Source organism: Charadrius vociferus, unplaced genomic scaffold, assembly GCF_000708025.1.
Source record: "Charadrius vociferus isolate BGI_N301 unplaced genomic scaffold, ASM70802v2 scaffold309, whole genome shotgun sequence".
NCBI classification, from domain to species: Eukaryota; Metazoa; Chordata; class Aves; order Charadriiformes; family Charadriidae; genus Charadrius; species Charadrius vociferus.
Genome location: NW_009661370.1, coordinates 1,840,654 through 1,862,783, shown reverse-complemented (window position 1 = coordinate 1,862,783; position 22,130 = coordinate 1,840,654). Strand labels below are relative to the sequence as shown.

At 37.8% G+C, this 22,130-nt stretch overlaps 1 protein-coding gene across 2 annotated transcripts in view; it reads left to right on the top strand.

Annotated features, from left to right (window-relative positions):
* The window catches only part of RGS7 (regulator of G-protein signaling 7), a 256,859-nt gene that overhangs the window by 139,072 nt on the left and 95,657 nt on the right, over positions 1 to 22,130 (top strand). For both annotated transcript variants that reach the window (XM_009893635.1, XM_009893636.1), the window contains exon 3: positions 10,108 to 10,158. In XM_009893635.1, coding sequence (XP_009891937.1) covers positions 10,108 to 10,158 — 51 coding nt within the window. The remainder of the gene's footprint in view (positions 1 to 10,107; positions 10,159 to 22,130) is intronic.

Sequence of the window (22,130 nt, the reverse complement as noted above, 5' to 3'; positions counted from 1 at the left end):
TGAAATAGCAACAGTGGAAAAACCCATTTTCAAACCAGCTGTATAAATTAACTATTATTGTGTAGGAACGCTTTGTGAGGAAGGAAGCACGTTGACATTGTTGCTGGGCAAATGTCAAAACTATAAGTCACTGTGTCTCGACTGACTTTCTTCCTGGAGTCAAAATCACAAGTCAAATCATGTATCACTTTTATATGTATTCCCATTACCCCTGAATTAGGACTTCAGGATTTTCCCCTGTGAAAATCCTCCTTGAATGTGAAGTGCCTAGCAAAAATTACATTGCTGCCTCACTTCCTTCCATTGCCATCTGTGTGTGGGTGTCTTTGGGGGGCAGTATGGCAAGAATTAGAAGGACCGTTTGGAAAGAAAATACCATATTTCTTAGAGAAATTGAAGTGGAAATATGAAAAAAAATACAGAATTGCTTGAAGCAATAGCATGGTGAAGACTTTCACAAAGCCTTTTTGTTGAACGTGGAGGCTGTGTTTGTACACACTATTTTCAAACTGCTGATGTAAAAAAAAAAGTAAAACTTTGTTGTGGCAGAGGTAATCTCAGTCAGCTTTTACTGTGTTGCAAAGATTATCACAGTGCAACTTGCAGACACTTACTGATACGTGTATGAAAGAGGACACGTTTGACTAATAGTGATATGTAATTTTGTAAAAACTAAGAGGGCAGAAGCTGCAATATGTGGTGACAATGCTACAGAAAGTTAATAGGGTTGCCTTGGATAGTGCCACTGCCACTCTGATGAATATTTCTTTCTAGCTTGGCTTTCTTGTCAAGACATTGCAATTGTGAAATCTGCAGAAACACTGTGAGTAGTATCTCCAGCTAGATACAATGTGTGTTTCTATGGGTCTTAAAAAAATCCAAAATTAAATAATGTTTTGATATTTTAAACAGGTATAAACTAAGGTAATTTAGATTTATGCAAACCATAAAATTAGATTACTTCAAAATTTATGCATGGACACCAACTGTAGTGAAGAAAGGCTATAAAATTATTTACAGTGGTTGCTCCTGTCTACAAAAACTGCATGAAATACTGTTGTCTGTTCTTCTCTGGCTCCACCTTGACACCGTTCTGCTTTGCAGCCCTTTAGCTCTGGGGTCTCACCTGCCCGTGTTCCCCCAGAATACTTAGAATATGGTCTCAGTATAGTCCAAGCATAAGCTTATTAGTTTTACTTCTCCAGAGGAAGAAATCCATTCAAATGACTTAGGAAATGCCTTCATTTAGAAATTTCAGCCACTGCTGAATTACTGAATAAAGCTCCATTTGGTAATTACATACAAATACAGAGGATAAAGGAAAAGGACCCAGTGCCTTGGTGATGCTTTCACCTGAGGAGCCCTCCATCATTAAACTAACAATAAATTGTTCTTCTGTGAATTTGAAACTTACTTGCTTATTAAGAAAGAAGAATTAGGAGGTGATAAGTGAAATTTTGTGGTGTTTCCTCGGCAGCTCCAAAAAATTGTGCTTATCAAGCTACCTGTTTTCTAAACCAAATTGTCTGCAAGATACAGTGAAACATCTACTAGACTTTAAAAGAAAGCCAGATGAACTATTTATGGTAATTAGCAAATTTGTCCCTCAAAAATGTGTTGTCAGTTTTCCTGAAGTAATCTTGGATGAACTTTCAGAGTGAGACTTCAAGACAGTTAGGCAACAATGATGTTATTGTTGCCCTTTTACATATTATTTCAGGAACCACAGGACAAACTTGGGATAAGAGTCACACATCCATTTTCTTCTTGGCTTTTCTTGAGGGAGGCTGCTCTCGCATTCATACACTGCTGTGTGCTGCACCAGGATGCACTTGCCAATGCTGTTCTACTTTCCATAAACCAGCCTTCACTGCAGTACGGAGGGGACTCCAGTTGCTCCACTCCCCACGTGGGTGTCCTGCAGGGTAAAAAATAATTTATTTTCTCCTATTATCTCCAAAACTTTTTAAGATGAAAACATTACAGATCCAGCAAAAGGAATTAAAAGGGACCCAGACCGTAATGCCTAGAGGCTGAGGTGGAGACTCTCAGGTTCAGATGCCTGAAATCGCTTGTGCCTGAGCAGAAATTTGGACTAAGTTGCCTCATGCTTTAGAGAATATAATCAACAGGCAGCAGAGACTGTTCTCTTCCACGTGGAGTTTCTCATTTTTTGTATAAAGAAGTTACATCGTCACTGACAGAGACAGAAAAAATTGTTCTTTGGGCTGGTGGCTGGGCACTCACCTACCAGGTGGGGCATCGGGACTGCAGAACAGCTTCATTGCTAATTGATTTACACAGTACACACTAGTGTTGGGAAGAGCATGGACACAGTTACGCTTGGTGTTTGGAGTGTTCCTGCTCTCCACTTGGAGGTGGATCCAAAACAGTTTGGAGGATGGGATTTAGCTTGAGAGTTCCCAAAAGTAATGAGGGAAGGAGAACATGATGAGCTACTGAATTCTTTCCTATTTCTCTCTTAATAGTACCCAAATGTGTTTGGATGTGTTTGAAGGCTAAAGAGAGGAATTGGTTGAGAGGAGATGAGGAATGGGTCGTAATGATAAGGAAAACTAAAAGTCACTTAGCTTCTAATCTTCTTTTACCATTATTTAAGACTTTTGGTGGACAGGGAATCAAGTACGTCTCACTGATAAGCCTCCTGGGCTCCTTGCTCATCTCAGACTTTAGAAGTTTTACTTCGATTATGCCTACAGTGTTTAAAAATGAAGTGTTTTTTATTTTTTTCCATCTGGAGATGAAGATTTCTCATAAATGAAATTTCTTCAGGGCAACCTTATGGTGTTCAGCATTCTATGTGTCTTTCCTGGTTTTTTTCCCCACAAATACTTTTTCCATAGAACTTATAAGGTTTTGTCATCAGGGAAATCTAAAATATAGTCTTTTCTTTATCTATGTCACCTGAACACTGATATTTTATTATAGTCAAACAAGATCATATGGCTTTACATCATTTTGAAGAAGAGCATAAAAATTCCTTTACAACAGAAAGGCTGTGCTAGGTTTTCATACTACCTAGTTTTTCTAAAGAGCATCACTCTTGTCTTGGAAATGTTTAGCATGAAGCAATGTTCTTCAGCAAGATGCTAAACTCTAGTGCTTATTATAACAGCCTTGGGATTACAGGGGTCCCATCTGTGGTTACTGGTGTATTGCCAATTATGCACAGCTAGTGTCATCTGTAAAACAGTCACTTGTGGCTGTTGAAGAGATCTAAGCAGAGGATGTCTTTTGAGAAACTTTAGAGGTAAATTTTGCTGCAATGAAGTAGCAGTTCCTTTTGCTGGAGAAGACAGGGGCCTGTGTGGATTGGCACTGTTAGAATAAAGAGTGGGCACAGAAATGCAGCCATGATTAAGTACCCTTTTAGTGTTTATTGAACTGGATTTCTGTTCTGAAGCTTGGTTATGAGACGGGGTCTGACCGCAGAATTTACATTACTGGAATTTGTTGGTCAGCACTATTGGGTGATTTTTTGTATGTAGGAAGTTAGGAGACTTTTCTCGCATCCTGTATTAGCTCTTGACAATGTGAAAGTAGATTATTTTTCTCCTCAGAAGCAGAGATTCGGGAACTTAACAATTTCAAGTGGCACATTGTTCTTCATAGGGTTGTGCTAACCAGAAGTATGGATCCTTTCTGCCCTTCTAGGTTTGAGTATTTTTGAGGATTGCTTACAGCATAGAGTGAGAAGGTCCGATTCACAAGCAGTAGGATCCTTAATTTGAAGTTTTTATTTCTGCAAATTCCTGTGTCCATCTTCACTGAAAAAAAAAAAAGAGAAATTACTGCAGTTTGTTATATTGTTTTAAAACTAGAAAACTGTAATTATTTTTGTGCTTGAGTAGTTTCATTAAAATATTTCATATTCTTTTTATGGTTAGTATTATTCAGATGAGATTTTTAAACCTACAAGTGGGTAAAAACTTCCTTGAGTTGTAAGGGGACTCAAACAAATGTGTGGTCCACCTCCAATTCTAGTAAGTCAAAAGAGTAAGTTTATGCATTTGTTTTCATCAATAATTTTAAAAGCAAGTGGCAGAATTAAATGTGTGAAAGTTGAGATGTAAATTTCCTTAATCAAACTGCACTTTGACCAATGATGTTTCTCTTTTAAAAGTCAACCCATTTAAATAGTAAAGGTCAGTAGGTTAAATATGTACATGCAATCAGCAACGTATTCAAATTATCACAGTTTCAGCTCTGTTGCCGCTCATGGTAAACAATTATACCATATTAGGTCTATAAATTTATCTTCCATCAATCCAAAAGAATAGAGAAAAGAAAGAGAAAACTGTTAAATAAGAATGCAAGGTAGAAGGCATTTAAATTAGTATGAAATAAGTCCAAATTCAGTTACGCAGCTTCTTTGTGTCATTTCCCTTATCTCCCCTTTTTACCATCTAAACATTTGTTACCAGCATACTTCTGAAACTAAGAACTGGGCAATCAAAGCACCTCTGAATCCATTTTCTATCAGAATGAAATCAAATGCCGTTTAGTACTGGTTAGGGTCATAATTTATGGGCAAATAAGTCCTTGTTCCTTTAAGCGCTACTGCAACCCCAGCCTCAGAGAGGAGCCCCCACACCCTTCTATCTTTCACCTTTCTGTGCACAGCACTGTCAAGTGTCTGATGCAAACCTTCTCTTTGCTCAGCTCTAATAGACATAAGGAAAAAATAAGCTGAATAATCCAATATGGATCCAAATTTTTTTTTCCACAAGTATATAGAAAGATAATGCAGTCATTGCTTTTCTTCCTTCTGCCTTTCTGCCCTGAAATACGTGGTACTTGATTTCTTTCAGATGTATGCATGTAGAATTCATTAACGAACTATGCCTCTCAGAGAAAGAAAACAAAATTGTAGAATATCCAGGGTGATGTAACAGAGTGACAACATATGCTATGGTTTGTGACCATGAAAACTTCAAGGGGAATGCAGATCATCTTGTCCCGTTCAACAGTGAAAGCTCTTTCTCACAGAGTCCAACTCTCCATTAGAGAGCAATTTTTGTGAGAAAACAGCTAGTGCTGAGAACCTGATAGTCCACCGGCCTTTACAATCTCCCTGCTCATCTTAGCCAGTTTCTGTGGTTCCAACATCTGAATCAGTGGTGAGAAATGAAATTGCACATGATATTGTTTTCAGACACTCATGCCTGAGGATTTTGAAGTGTGTATCAGTAACAAAACTTAATTTCCTGATGTATCACTGTGAAGTAGTGTGACAAAACAATGGTGTTGAAGACAGAAGTCAAAATGACACATCTCCCTCCTCTCCCAATGAAAAAAAAAAAAAAGGAAACAGTGGAAAAGCAGTGCTCTTCCCTTACTAATGTAGTAACAGTCCTGTTGTCTTAAATTTAGAAACTGTTAATTTGTAGTGTGATGTTTATTAAGTTTTCCCTACTGTGAGTTGTCCTGCACAGAATTCTCCACGTTCTCAAGACCAGGTGGTGGTGAAGCACTGCAGGTGACCTAGCCAACCAAGGGGCTACCGTGAGGGAGCCCCCTTTCCGCAGACAAGCGCCCACCCAACAGGCCCAGTTTCCCAGCTCTCACAGCACAGGACAAATGTCATGATGATTATGTCAGTCTTGGGGAGTTCAGATGGCAAATGTCTTGATGAAGATAGAGTGTTTGCTGGGTTGTCAGCAGCAAAGCCCTATCTTTTGGTATCAGTAACACAGGGGAGCTTCCTGTGCCCTTGGCTCTCTTCATCATCTGTAAATACTCTGAGATCTACAAGTAAAAAAAGAACAGATTTTGGTTACTAAATGAAGATATTAGCAGTAAAAGCATATTTTTTGCAAGGTTGAACCTGTCTCCTTATGCAATAAGAAATCATTGAGTTGTTTCTCAGTGGTCTCATGGTTTGTGGTTCTGATTAATAAAATATACTCTCTTACAACTTGAATTTTCTTCAGATAAATATGTTTTTGAACTTTTAAAAAGATAGAGCATTTTGAATTTTCATTTTGATTTTCTTTTGCAGATTTACTATCATATCTTTTTGTTGTCAGATCAAGGCTTACATGGCTCATTGCATCTATGCATAGCAAAAAATGGAAGTATAATTCATGTGAAATTTTTTATAGTTCAGAATCAACACCTTTTTGGAATGCACTCTATAAAGACTTGTTTAAAATAACGGTTTTGTTCTTGAAAGCTAACCTTAACATTGCACTGGTCTTTCTGACTTTGACTTGGAAATTAGCATTGCAGATTTCAGAGAGCACACTTTCCTCCAAAATATTTTCTTAAGATGCTGTGACAGCTTCAGTAACTTCTGGTTTTGGACCATTTAACTTAAGATTAATAACTTGTTGAGTTTTCAGCAAGTACATTTTACAAAGAACACACTTGAGTCTTTTTTGTTTGTATATGAATGCAGACATATTTTTGCCTATTTCTTTAAAAAGTTGAAAGTCTCTCATATTTTTGGACTTGAGTAAGATCTTGTGATTTTTATTACCTTGTCTGGGTAGGTGTTGGCATTTATGCAATGTCTCTAAGGTTCTGAGTGTAAAAAAACTATTTTCAAATGTTTTCTGCTTGTGCTAGCTTTAGTTTATTATTACAAACGATCACTTTGCCTTGTCCAGTTTTATTTGCTATAGGAATTGGCATGACAATTGAGGGTTCTTCTGGGATTTCAAAATTCAGTTGGCAATTTAACTTCAGTCTTCTTAGAGATCTAATAACCAGCTTGCCTTTTAGCTGCCTTCTGGAGGTGAGGCAGGGAGACTTGGAGAACCTAGCTTGAGAATCTACTTTGAAAATATTATTGGGTGTTTTGTTATCATACATTACCAGTGACTGGCACATTAAACAGTATGCAAAAACAGTATCTTTCTGACATGGCAAACCTTTTCTATTTTGGATTGCTGAAATTTTGCTTTTCAGGAGAGTCCAATACCAAGGTAGTGGCTTCTATAGAATTTATATCATCTGACTAGCTTGCGTTTATGATAGATTCCTGGTAATAAAACAGATTCAGGGTTGAAGCTTAAAGATGTTATATCCTATAAGTATTAGTTCTAGTTTACAAATAATGAAGTGTGTAGTCTTTTTAATCCTATTTCTTGGATCATGATTCCTGTAGATGTGAAGTGTGGTGTATGAAAAATTACATGAATTTACTGGTCACCAGATTGTCAAAGCTAGGACTCAAAGGAAATACTGTTTTCCTATAAAGCATTCACCTGTTTTACTGCCTTGTTCTTTTCCTGATATAAGAAATTATAGTAATGGTTTTGCTTTTAGAAACACATTTGCATAAGTAATAAACCTTAGAAAAGGGCACAGGAATGATTGAATTAAATCATTTTGTTGATTAGACATTAAAAGTAGCAGCTAAAAAAAAACACAGCAAGCTATTCAAGATAATACCTTTATTGGTTTTTTTAGGACTAGAGTTGGCCACAAGATCTCCCAAAGGAATATGAACTGATAAATTTCTCACTTGTGATACGACAAATTACTTTCAACTTTGCTTTACTTGAATGGCCTTCACACTAGGAGGAGAGTGTTCATGTTAATATTTATTTGTCTGGGATTTTGTCATTGAAGTCATGCAGCTGAAATCATCAGAGTGTTCGGATGTGATAGCTGGCTTAAACTGCTGTGCAGGCTTTTGGGTACTGGGGAATGGCCTCAGTGTAAAATGTGAATAGAGCAGTAATGATCTTTCAGAAACAGATGATGCAATTGTCAAGAAATCCCATTTCCCACTATTATTTATAAGCCATAAGACAGTGTGACATATGGAGGTGAAATCTCTGATGTCTAGATCACATACACAAATGTGATGCCAGGAGCTGAGGACAGAGGAATATGGTGTGTCACTGTAGGAAAGTTTTCAAAAGAGGTAAAGAGGAAGGAAGTATTTGAAGGTGAGATAAAAAGAATAGAAAATTTCTGCCCATATGGTACCTGGGGGATTTGAAGGAAGACAAAGTTAAGAATCAGTATTCAAAAATGTCATGTTATTTTTCTAATTACTTTTTGTCTCTGACTTTTGAGGATTTAGGAAAATAATTAGGGCTGACTAACTTCTCTAGTTAGCTGACATAAAAATATAGCTAGGCTTGGAACTGTCATTAAAGTCTATGAAGTTTCAACTTATACTAAGCTAAACTTCTTCCTTCAGTGTCAACCTCATTAAGTTCATATGTATAAATAAAGGACAGAATTGTATTTATAAAAATGCATAAACATAGAATATTTTGAGGTAGGAATATCTGTCTGAAACATTTTGTACACATCCAACAGCCTTCAAAGGTAAATTGCCTCATTTAAGGAATAATTCCATGTATATGCTATGAGAAATGGTGCCACTGCAGTGTAATATCTACCAAAATTTAGACATGTAACATAGTAGTGAAAATCTCTGCTCAACGTTGTTGTAAAATCTCCACAGCTTTCATTGCTATGTAATCAATTTAGTAATGCATACACGCATGAGAAGTTATGATATAATCAACTAGTCTTTGTAAAATACATGACAAAGCTATTCACTAAGTTAAAAGCTACAAAATTATATTCTTTAAAATTAAGAAAGTAAGGAGAAATAAATTTTCTTTCTTCTCGGAAATGCTTTTTTGAAATATCATATTCATTACCTCGAGAAGACCAAAGGAAATTATGCACTATGGTAGGTACAGGAAGAAATCTGAATTTAGGGAGTGACAGGGGAAATATACTCCACATTCTAATGTTATGTATTATTGTCTATTCATGAGATTTTGTTGTTTTGATTTGTTTTATATTTGCACAGATTGTGTAAATTTTTATTATCTTTTAAAATTTAAAGTTTATAAAAGAATTATGTTATTATGTCTGCTGAAAAATGGATGAGCAACTTAAATATTGGTTCTTTAAAGAAGTATTATGGGACATATGTCTCTATTATGTCACTTGTCTGAACTGGAGGCATGATGCACCCATCATGAAACATAGACAACATGCACATAACTCCCCCTCAGTGTTTCAGTATATTTTCCCCTTAAGCGAATTTGGTTATTTAAAGTCACTTCAATCATAATTTTGTTTGTCTTTTTGTCTGCAGAACTGATTCATAATTTATTTTGTAATTCATGCTTACAGTGGGTGAAGTTCAACTGTAACTTTCATTCTGAAAAACAAGACTGACTTCAGCTTGTGACTTGGCACATGGAGTGCAAAGTGTGATAGGAAGTGCATGGCCAAGAGGAGCAGAGGGAGTTAGGAATTAGGAAGTGGGGTTGTGAAAGACAGCAGGGAATCTGGTATCGAAGGAGTTAAGAGACGAGCAATAACATGGGACCTTAAAATAAGGACAGAGAATTAAATACAAAGAAATGGATAGGCATGAAAGGATGAAGGGATACAGAAGAATAAAGAGAGACTGGAGTGGTAAGGAAAGAGCCTTAGCACCAGGGGAAAAATGAATTCTGTCAAGAGCTTAGTCACGAGGCGGAGTTTGAAAAATTGGTAGGAGATGTTTAGGTAACTGGATATGCTTTTACAGGTAGCCAGCGGAATGGGTTGAAAGTCAGTACAGCAGAAGTGATAGTTAAAGATAATAAAATGAGAAGGCAAAACTGAACACAGACTGCAGCTCCTAAGAGGAGCTCATAATGTCATGTATTAGTCCCAAGAAGGTTTTTAAACCTCCAGCACGGCCTGCAGCATATACTCAATATATTGCATAATCACAATGTGTATTGCATTAAACTTTCTGGGCTTCATTTGTAAACTAATTTGGAAGGTGGGGAAAACTTAGTATTAACTTAATAAAGTGTTTGTTTTTCTGTGTAAATTTTGCAGTAATGTAATTTTTGAAATGCAGGTTTTTATCATACCCTTAATGCACTTGTATTACATTTTATGAGTCTTGGTCTAAAGAAAGAAGTGAGTGGTATGTTTTTTTGCTAAAAGAAAACACAAAAAAATAGAAAGGTCTGTTTTTTTCTAGACAAACTGAGCAAAACACGTAGGTCTCTTTTACATGGCAGAACAATATTAATTGGCCTAGGGAACTGAAGAATAGGAAGAGAAAACTTACTAATCTAAAAATGCCTGTTCTTTTGTTCCTAGGTTCAGACATTGTTCAATGGTTAACGAAGAACTTATCTATAGAAGACCCAGGTAATTTCTCCCTTTTTCATGTCTTAAAATTCTAGTTTGTCTTTTTAAATGATTGGACATGACTTTGTCTTCTGTTGCAGTGGGGGTGGCCAGGCAGCATTTGACCAGTATAATTTCAATAGCACACCAGATAGCATCAAACCTTAGAAAGTTTTGTTAAGAATCTGCGGGTTTTGTTATTGGACCAGAATGAAAATGATAGCTGCTTCAATTAGTAAAAAATGAGATTAAGTTCTTCTCCAGGAGGAATTTCCTAAATGTCATGTCAAACGGTTTGTTAAACACGTGCTGTTCTCTTAACAGAATTTTTCAACATATATAAAAATAAACAGAATTGATAAAGTATGTTCATGTACTGTTACCAAGAGCTGCATTTCTATTCTTAAGTTTGGACACTTTTCTAGCATCTTAGAATCATAGAATCACAGAATCACAGAATCGTAGAATGGTTAGGGTTGGAAGGGACCATCTAATCCAACATCTAATTCCAACCCCCCTGCCATGGGCAGGGACACCTCCCACTAGTCCAGGTTGCTCAAAGCCCCCTCCAACATGGCCTTGAACACCTCGAGGGATGGGGCATCCACAACTTCTCTAGGCAACCTGTTCCAGTGTGTCAGCACCCTCACAGTAAAGAACTTCTTCCTAATATCTAATATAAATCTACCCTCTTTCAGTTTAAAAACTCCTTACCCCTTGTCCTGTCACTCCACTCCCTGATAAAGACTCCCTCCTCATCTTTTCCTGTGGGCCCCCTTTAAGTACTGAAAGGCTGCTATAAGGTCTCCTCAGAGCCTGTTCTTCCCCAAGCTGAACAACCCGAGTTGTCTCAGCCTGTCTTCATAGGAGAGGTGCTCCAGCCCTCTGATCATCTTCGTAGTCCTCCTCTGGACTCACTCTAACAGGCCCATGTGCTTCTTATGTTGGGGCCCCCGGAGCTGTATGCAGTACTCCAGGTGGGGTCTCATGAGAGCGGAGTAGAGGAGCAGAATCACCTCCTTTGGCCGGCTGGCCACACTTCTTTTGATCCAGCCCAGGATGTGGTTGTCTTTCTGGGCTGGAAGTGTCATTGGCACACTTGCTGAGGGTGCACTCAATCACCGACAAAGATGTTAAATAGTACCACTCCCAGTACCAACCCCTGAGGAACACCACTTGTCTTTCAGTGCAGCCATCCAGCCAGTTCCTTAACCACCAAGTGGTCCATCCATCAAATCCATGTTTCTCCAATTTAGAGACCAGGATGTTGTGCAGGACAGTGTCAAACGCTTTGCACAAGTCCAGGTAGATGATGTTAGTTGCTCTTCCCTTATCCACCACAGTTGGTGTCAACGGCAAACTTGCTGAGGCTGCATTCTAAATGCAAAGTGAAGAGTAAATAAAATCAGTGTGGTAAGGAACAGTTCATTGCTCGAGCAGCTGGGTTGAAACGTGGAAGTAAAGATTTTGTTCCAAGCTCTGCCACAGGTTTCTTGTGTAGCCAGCAGCAAATGCTGTTTGGTGCGTATCTTATATTTATTTCCCTGTTTTACAGGAATCTTGTTAAATGATCTGAAATTTTCCAGAAAGAAATGATTTCTAGTAGAAAATGCTGAATGGCAGAAATAAAATATTCTGTGGAAGTTCCTATTATTTTTTGGTTAGGAGAAAAATAATCTTCCTTCTTTAAAGAATGATCAAAAATATTTATTTTTCCCCTCTCTGTTTCAGACTTCAGGGAATGGAATTTATGTTTTGTTTTGTTTTTAATTTAAAAAATGTGTTTTTCTGTCATATTAGAAATGAAAGTATGATCATTGTGGAATTCCAGCAAAAAATAAAATCACTGTGTTTGAAATCGTAACTTGAATAGTGAGGATCTATTATAAATACTTAATTTGATAGTTGGAATTAACCAGTTCACAACTTGTCGATATATTACATGAAAGAGATCACTAATTGCTTCCAGTTTTACGTAGCTTTACAGTGTCATATGTTTGCTTCCTGAAGATAAAGTGTAGGTAGCAAGAGACCTATGTCTGATACTGTGTTTCTCATCTGTCATCTACAAAACACTCACCTATCTATATTTATCAAGAGTTTGAAAGATTGCCATTCTGTGTTTATGTGATATGGAAGCTTAAGCTCTACTTGTCTAACAAGAACTGCAATACTGGGATAGGCTGTCGTTCAGATTATCTGGTTGTTGCAAAATTTGGAATAGAAGAAACCTTAAACTAAATGGAAAACATGGTTCCCTATGTTGATATCCAATTAAAATTAAACAAACACACAAACTACTAACATATGTAACCAGAACACCACAGTAATTTAATTTAAGCTGGGTTTTATCCTCTCAGATTGCATCGGTGGAAAAAACTAACAAAGACAAAATTGTCTTATGCATGTCAGTCCTAGTCCAAAGTCAGCTATCTGGAACTGGCCGGATGCAAATTTTCAGAAAGCCAATTGCCCTAAATGCTGCCTTTGGAAAGTGCTCAGAATTGCCAGATAGCAGTGGACCTGACAGATGGTGAGCAAGAGCTATTCACGTAACAGAACTGAAAAAATTCTGTTTTGTAAATTTTTTAAGTGTGTGACTTTTTGTTCCAGTTCTAGACAAGACAATGCAGAATTTCCTGTGGAAAACCCCTAAACTTCTGTGAACTCTTGTCACCGTAATTTGGATTTCCAGTATCTTCTGCCTGCTTTTCCACCAGTGTGTCAGGTTTCTACTGTGTCTGTCTTTTAAAACTCCCTCTTAGGGTCTTACTGCAAAGCTCTTGTGAAGCTATGTGATTTTGTGATGTAGGAATAAATAATGCCCGTGTTTGCACTGAAAGTTATCATCTCTGTCTTATTCTGATATGAGCAACATACGTGTAAGAGCAACATAAAGCAGACTTCATTCCCTTATTTTAAGAGTATATTCTACTTTGTCCAGAAAAATTTAAGGACTGTTTGTACACCTCATCTACCAGTGCTGTGAACTACTCATGTGAGCAAGGCATGCAAATTGTGCTTTAAGGGGTAAGCAGACAGAATCATAGAACAGCCCAGGTTAGAAGGGACCTCGGAAGATCATCTGGTCCAACCTTTCATGGGAAAGGGAGCCTAGATGAGATTATCTAGCTCCCTGTCCAGTTGCATCTTGAATACCTCCAGTGATGGGGACTCCACCACATCCCTGGGGAGGTTGTTCCAGTGATTGATTGTTCTCACCGTGAAAAATGTCTTTATTAAGATGAAACCTCTACCCGTGCAACTTGTACCCATTGCCCCTTGTCCTCTCTATGTAGCTCCTTGTGAAGAGAGCCTCCATCCTCTTTGTAGCTGCCCTTTTAGTACTGGAAAACTGTGATGAGGTCCTGTCTGAGCCTTCTGTTCTCCAGGGTGAAAACACCTTACTCTTTTAGTTGACTTGTTCTTTAGTGAAACAAAGAACTGGTAAGAAGGAAGCGGCACTACCGTACATTAAAAAAAAAAAAAAGTAACATTTTGTGGTGCAATTTTTTTCCTTTGTTTTGCATAGGGAATACAACTCTAATACCATTTAAGTGGGAATGAAGAAGGCTTCTTTATGGATAGTCGGAGAACAAAAGAGAGAAGAAGGTCAGGCAGCAACATTTGCTTTCACTGTGTTAATGAGTGTAAAGCTATTATCTGGAAACAGCAATTTCAAGTAAAAAATAGTTACAAGTATAAATTGCCAGTCAAAAAAACCCTGCACATTTTTCATAAATGGAAAATCATTTTCTGTGGAAGATTTGAAAGATTTGGCTTGCTGCAGTAAATCTCCATCAAGAAAATAAACTGGAGATGATGGGTGGATTCTGCTAAATTATACCAAATTTGAAGTTATTTCAGTGGAGCAGAGTAGGGCTTGTGCCCAGAATAGCTGTGCGCAGCATACAGTTGCTGTTATATTGTTTGCTTTTCAATATGTACTTAAAAAACATTTGTGTTTCAGCCTACAGCTCATCTGTAAAAATTTAAGGAACAGAAATTATCTAAGTTATTTTTAATGTGGAGGTTTAATTCAGTCATAAAAATAAGCCTGATCTCAACCCAAAAAGAAGCAATTAACTGAGTTTACAGAATTGTAAGGGCTTGTGGTTTGGCACTTAGACATGTGTTTATTGAATTGACCATTACAGGGTAAGTGCTGACTCTTCACTGATGGTGCCAATTACTTTCAATGAGGAAAATCTACTCTGTTTTTCTACATTGTGTTTTTCTTTTTTAAAGTGATAATTAGTGCTGTGAAGTGTACCAAACTGACCACACTAGAGACTGAAGTCCTTTTAATCCTTAGAAGAAAAAAAATAGAACAAAAGGGGTATATGAGCTGATTTAAAGGTGTCAGCTGAAATTGCCCAGAGACTAACTCTTTACTTGGTTCTTGCACCGATTTCTTTGATGCCCTTTGGGCAGACACTTTATTTCTCTATTCCCTAATGTTCCCACATGCTAATGGTAAATCATGCCGTTGTCTCTTTAAGGAGAAAAAAACAGTGTCAGTTTTCAAGTATTTTCATATTGAAATGTGTGTTCTGCACAAAGATGCATTTCACCCTTAAGTCAGCCCATGAAGAACGTCTATCTAGGTGGCTCAGAAAGAGCCTTTAAGAGCTGATAATATGTTTAGCCATCATCCCCTTGTTCCTTTAAAGTACCTTTACTCCTGAGTGTTGCTTATTTAATTCATGCATATCTGCAAAGCCATTTGAATTTGGCTGAAGGCACTTCATTATTGGCTGGTTACTCTAGAAAAGCCATAGTACTGCAGCGAGCTCTCCTTTGCGTTCAGATTGCCTTCGTCCAGCTCATTTTGGCAGTCTGTTGAAGGAGTTTGCTGCTGCTCTTGGACGTCAAGAATTACACTAAAGTCAAATATATATGACTAAATTAAACTTTGTAAGTTATAAAACAAGGTTTGCCTTGAAATAGACATCCTCCTGTGATTTTTCAGCTTCAGTTCTTGCCATTAACAGTCTGTTCACTTTTGTAGTCTGTTCACTAATTTGTAACTAGATGCCATGTAAACTGTGGTTACTGATCCAGTGCAGTAAAAAGGGAGGACTCAGTAGCATAACATCTGTTTGTGTTCTTGCACCTTTCTCTCTTTTGCTTTGTAGTAAAATCTCTCTCCAACAGCTGCTGTATTAATAATGACCTTGATAATACACAGTACTTCCTCAAAAGAGTTAGAGGAAAATTATTAGGGTTTTTATTTGGGTTTGTGAAAGTGTACTTGAAAGATTGTTCAGCTCCAGGTTATTTCTTTCTCCATGCATATGCAGTCAGGTAGTAGCAAAGAACAGGAGCCAGACAAGATGTTCTAAATGACTGCCATTTGGGAGACAGCACCAGACAGCTGCAAGCGAAGGGGAGGTTCTTCCAGAGTTTGCTAATGGAGTAAAGAGCCTATTATGAAAAGGAAGAAAGAAGGCAACGGAAAGGTCATGCTTATGTTTGCAGTCTTTGCATTAATCAAAACCTCTGGAAATACAGGAAGCGTAGAATGCATCCCATTTATCAGCTTAACTACAAAAGAAAGCTGATAAAAGTAATTTACTGCAGACATACTGTAAGTGTAATACTAGGAACCCAGGAACGCCAAATGTCACGGATGGAGTCATGTACTTCACTCATAAGAGAGAAGCAACAATATACTTTATTGATATAGAACAGTGAGTTAAGAAAGTTCAGTGGTAAATGCAACATTGGTTTAACAAGATTTGATGGCAAAGTACACTTGGTTATTTATTGCATAGAGGATAGGGTCAGACAAAACTATCAGGGAGACCTTCCCGTTGAGTCATGAGGTTCAGAAAGGGCCTCCCTTGCTTTCTAAAGTCCTTCTCAGAGAGGAGTCTAGCTGCAGCTGGATCCAGTCCTGGTCCCAAACTTGGTCAACAGTTCATGTCTAAAGGATTATGTATGTGCAATCAATCCTTTATATCGCTTAGCTAAGATTTCAAAGTTTACCATGCTATTAATCACTTACCAAGAATCTGTTGTGGCAAGGAATCTCTCAGCCATGAGGAGTAACCTTGAGAGGTGTCCCTACTCAAGGGGGGATCCTGGTGAGCAGCCCGCTGCCATGCAGGAGAGCTCAACGGGCTGTTGACACACACACTTACCTGTGTGTGGCAGTTGGTGGGCTTCTAGCCACTGCTCTGGTTTCAGGACTGCAATGGTAAATGTTCACACGCAGAGGTTATTTTATTTGTACAAAGCCTTTAGCAACATTTTGGAAATGGCAAACAGAGGTGTATTGCCTGTAATTCAGTTGTGACAGGGTAAATGAGGTTTAATGGATTTCATGTTTTTCCACTGAAGCTTTTTCCAGTTTGATATAATCTATTACCCTGTGAAGACTGCACATGTTAGGAGTGTCTCGCAAGAGTACAGAGAGCAGCAGGGCCAGCCGGGAGTGAGCTTTCACGCTGCATATGTGCCAGTACTGTTTGAACAACCTCATTTCCATGTAGTCACTCTTGAAGTTGATTAGTTGTTCCTAGATTGGCCAGTTTATTTTCTCACTTGCAGATAGGTGGTAGGCTACATCAGTGCTCATTTCCAATTTCCTTTCAAGGACCAGTCATTTATTCTGATATGTTTAGTAGTGTGGCAGCTGGTTGAAAATGAAGTTTTTTAAACTTTCAGGGAAGAAATGGAGTTTGTGACTGGTAGACATGCAAAGTGTTCCTGATATCAGCAACAAATCACTTCCTTTACATAGGTGAAACTATCACAACCTGTTTCATCATACTAAGCATGTCTAAATAAAATTCCTCCTCCCTGGTTGCCCTAAGGTGGAATTATTTTACAAGACACTATATAAAATAGTTTATGTTTTTTCATCCTAGTAATTAATACACTGTGCTTGTAGATAGCAGGATTTATGGGTAATACATTGTAAGCTCTGAAAATCCCTTTAGAAACCACTTAATAAACAGTGAAAGATGTTATCTTAAGTTGTTTATCAATGTAATAGTTTATATTACCTAGGTACAAAATAGGTCTAGTCCAGTTACCTAATCCTATTTATCATTAAAGTAATTTTATAAACTTTTGAATTACTTACAAAGTATTAATGAGTTGTATCTGTTTAATTTATAAATGAATCTCCATCTTGGAATAACGGGTAAAGATCACAAGTATGCAATTTTCCACCTTCTAGCATAATTTGCTGTATAACAGTAAGAATAAAATTATATTACTGCTATTGGATATATGTGTTCTGTAACATTGTTTCTGTGACCAACCTGGTTGCTATTGTCAATAGCATACTGATTCAAAATAGATCTCTTTTGATTCTAATTGGGCTTTGAGTAACCTGATCTAGCGGAGGGTATCCCTGCCCATGGAAGGGGGGTTGCAACTAGATTATCTTTAAGGTCCTTTCCAACCCAAACAATTCTATGATTTGGCTATAACTTGTGTTTCCTATATAAAACAGAACTCTATTGATGTTTGCTTACTTATGGTTAAAAACGAACCTTCGACTGATTCTTTAAATTTCATTTTTCTTAATGCTAGCCCTGATTCCATGGTGACGTCTTCAAAGCTACTTATTTTTAATAAGAAATAATTCATGCCTTTAATATTAAAGTCTCCAAATTCTACTCAGAATTCTTTTCAATGGTATGTGTAATACCTTCACATGACATCCACTCCTTCCTCCTTTGTTTTAATCATTAAAGGTGAAATTCCAACCCCACAAAGGCCAGAGGTTTTCTCACTAACTCCAAAAGAAACAAGATTTAACTAGATGTCTTTTAAAATAGGATTAGTTGTAACATGGCATTTGAGCTATGTCTTATGCTAAAATCCAAAAGCTAGTTTATAACAAGTGCCTGATACCCAGTTAGATTTTAAAAATTGAAACAAACCAACAATCAGCATTTTCTGTAGAATTCAGTAGGCAGTATGGGCTTTATTTCACTGAGATCTTTGAGAGTCTTACTGAGTGAAGAGTAAGAAAGAAGTACTGAATAGAATACAAGATCCTGATTAGAAAAATAAGTCTGAAGAAGCCTACTCAGATAAAAAGTTAATGCTAAAACTATTACCAGATCCAAATAACAGAAACTGAAGAATTGGTAAGCATTAATTTCAAGTAATTTCATTGGAAAGAATTTCAGGTGTTCTGTTGAACCAATGGAAGGAATATATTTCATTCTTTCTGTCACAGAACAAATTAGGCTATAAGAAATCTAAATTACACAATTGAAATCTTTACCCATGAAGTTACCTCAAAGCACACAGCTTCATCATAAAGCTATATATAAGTGGAGCTATTCAAAACTGATACTGGCTTCTCCCCAATGATTTATAACGTCTGGAAAGCTTTATAATCAGTTTTTCAAATCAAATACCAAATGGGGCAATTTTCCTTCCTTAGTTTTTATTGAAAATTCTCCACATTGTTCTTCTAAGGAACTGGTGTTCCTAAACTGGTTATCACCTTCCAGGTGTTGTACCAACCTCTTTTCCTTGATGCCACCACTCAGAATATCGAACCAATATCTGAGCATAAGGCAATTGTGTAAGGCCAATATTAACTTCTAACGATGCATCAGATTTTCAAAATAACTGGCTTTGGATACCAAATCATGCTGATTCAAAAATGCTCTCCGTTCCCCGTCTTGTCTGCTTGCGCTGTAACTCTCCACTCTAATAGCTGCTGCTTTTTGATTAGTCGCCATAGTCAGAGACTATTACGATACTGTGTTAATAACAATATAACATGTTTTTTGACATAACTTAGCTAAGCAACTGAAGAATCATAGAAAAGGTATGCCCTTTTAGGGAGAACTCTGATAACTTTTAGAAATAAAGCTCATTAATTAATTGCAAAAATCAAATTGTAACGACATTCCTAATAAAATATTTGATCTCATTTTTACTAAAGTTACTGCTTTTCTTACTGTTTGACAGCCCCCTTCTGAACCTTTGGGATCATACCAAGTTGTGGAGGTTTAAGAGGAAGAACATTTATTAACTCCCAATCCATACTGGCATAATTAATTAAAAGCATCTAAATAATTGTCTAGAGACTTCATTAGCTCTCTGCTTCCTTGTTTCCCAGAGAAGTGTGTTATATAGTAATGGAAAGCACAAGTAGGGGGAAGTGAGATTTTAGATCTGGACAACTTAATTGAATAAAAGTAGTTGAAATCCTATTTCATATTGCCAACAGCTGCTGCAGCTATTTATAGTCAAGTAAACAAAAATGTTTTTATATTTGCGTGTTGTAAGTAGTAGTTGATGACTGGAAGGTTAATGTAAGGCCTTCTTTTGATTTTGTTACTAATTGTCCTTAAGAGGATTTTAAGTTTTCCCATAACATGTAGATAAATAATGCTGTCCACACAGGAGCATAGTGATGGTTCAAGATTAAGTGAACTGCTAGGTGCTCTGGTTTACTATGCAAAGGACATTGCTTTCCATTTCGTCTTGGACAGATTAATATTTTCTAGGCACTCTGTAATTTTTCAGTATTCCCTTCCCTCTTTTTCTTCCTTTTTTTCCTCTCTGCTCTCCTTGCCTTGCCTCTCCTTGCCTCTCCGTGGTTCATTCCCTAATTTTACTGCACAAAATTTCCTCTGTTTCTCATCTGGTGATGGCTGCTGTTTGGATCTAATTCACATGTTCTTCTCCGTTCAGATGTTCTCCCTCTAATGTTTCTCCTTTCTTCTAATTTCATTGGTTGCATTCAGTCACCTACTCAAATTCACAAATTTTCAGGATTTTCACTGTTTGTGTGGCAGGGTGGGTGACAAGAGCCATCTCTACTGTGGTTTTGTAGCTGCAAGACCTCATTTGGCTTTGGAACACTTGAATCCACAAAAGATAAAATATCTAGGATCAACAAAATCTGATTTTATCTCTTCCTTCTACATTTAGATTCTCCAACTAGAGAAGAAATAGGTCATTCACTGGGGCCTTGTCTCTTTTTGTGGAAAAGAAAAAGCCCTTATGAAAGCGTTTTCATTGAGCTGGTTTTGATAGTTAGTATCTGTCAGTATTTCTATATTTTTAATAGCAGAGTTTATCTGGCTGAACTGACAGTTCTCTACAATTATCTGTGTAAGTCCTGTGCAATGTGGAGATGTGGGCATAGAGAGGGGGTTATGACAATAAGACCATGTAATTCAGACTTTAAAAATGACATAAAATGGAGTTTTGCAACATCTGGAAGGTTACTCCCTCATCTTTCATTTTGATGTGGACAGTGCAATATATTTCACTTGCCAATGAAAGAATGAATTATAAATAATGGATGAAGAGAACTCTCGAAAAGTGATCCTGTTTGTAATAACTGCCTTGTTTTTTGTATATATGTATCCCAGATAACTGTCTCTGATCACATGGGGAATCTCATTCCTATGTTCTCTGGAAAGCTGCCTCCACACTCTTTGTTGTTACCCTGCCTGAGCTTTGATGGTATTTTTCCCTGATGTGTGTCTCAATGACACCAATTTACTTATAAAGCTTTTAACTCCTGCTGGACTTGAAAAGCACAGCATTCTTCCCATTGAAAGAAATACATTATTTTCAGAATTTTATGCTCTCAGTTTGCTGGAGGTATGAAAATTGTTATAAAGAGGATTGTATTCTCCTTTACCGTGTTGAGTGCGGTGAAAGAGGCAGTTATTTTTCTAGCTGCTGCTGCTGCATGTTCTTTGTATTATCTGAACTGCCTGGTCATAAGTGGGTGTTCTGTGATTATGATAGCAATGCATGACAATGATACAAAATTAATGGTTGATGTAGTAGCAATTGATATCAAAACAGACTTAGAAACTAAAAAAGTGTGATGATTCATTTTAACCAGCAGTAATCATAGCAGGAGTTTAGTGCTACCTATTTCTTACCCTCACCCAACTTCAGAAACTCCACATTAGCTGACATCCCTCTGATTCAACAGTATTATCCTCTGTAGTTCCTTCAGGAACAAATATTTTGTGCACTGGAAAAGCCTGTGCCCACTCTTGCTATTTGCTGGCCACAAATCCAAGCAGTGCATCAACCACACCAGTTATTCACATGCCCTGGATCTGCCAAGCCTTAAACAGGCATCTTCTCCTTTAAACCTGTCGTGGTTTAGGCCAAGTCGGCTACTGGGGACGTGGGGGACCCCAGATGGGACCGACAGATGCTCCCTCTATCCCTCTTCAAAGAGGGAGGCAGAGGAGGGAAAAAGAGACTTACGAGTTTAGAAGGAACTAAACTACTTTAATGAAATATTAATAATAAAATTAAAGGGAATAATGAAATATATACAAAACTGTATCAAGCTCCCAGGATGACAATCACGACACCGGCTGGCACTGGGGCAGTCTCAGACTGGACTCAGTGACAGATGGGAACTGGATTCTGGATCTGCATTCAGAATCAGGATCAAAGGCAAACGAACAGACAGAGTCCTCCTCAGATGTTGACCACTGAAGAAAGAGAGTTGACCCTTTGATCCCTCAGCTTTTATACTGACCATGAGGCAGATGGGATGGAATACCCTCGTTGGTCAGTTTTGGGTCACCTGTCCTGTCCGCTCCTCCCACAGGTGGGACCCCACTGCGCCTTTCCACTTCCGACCCTCCAACGGGGCAAATAACAAAGTTGGTTGCCCTTGGGTGTGATAGCAATAAGTATAAGCAGGAGCCTCTCTGCATACCGTGCCCGGGCATCAGCTATATACATTGGTCTTATCACTCTGAGAGAGTGAACATTGTCTGCACAATATGCTGTTAATGTCAGTAGTTAGAAGAGGCCCAGCTAAGAAGCAAAGTTACTGAAGAAAATTGGTTCTGTTTTACCTCAAACTGGGACAAAATCCCACGCAGACATATATCTGGCTGTGGCAGCACCTATCGGTCATGTGCTTGGAGTGTGCTGCTGTAGCTGCTCCTGTGCCTGTGGTGTCCGAACACAGCTGACTGGGAGGGGCGTTGGCAGGTGGCTAGCTATACCTTATCTGG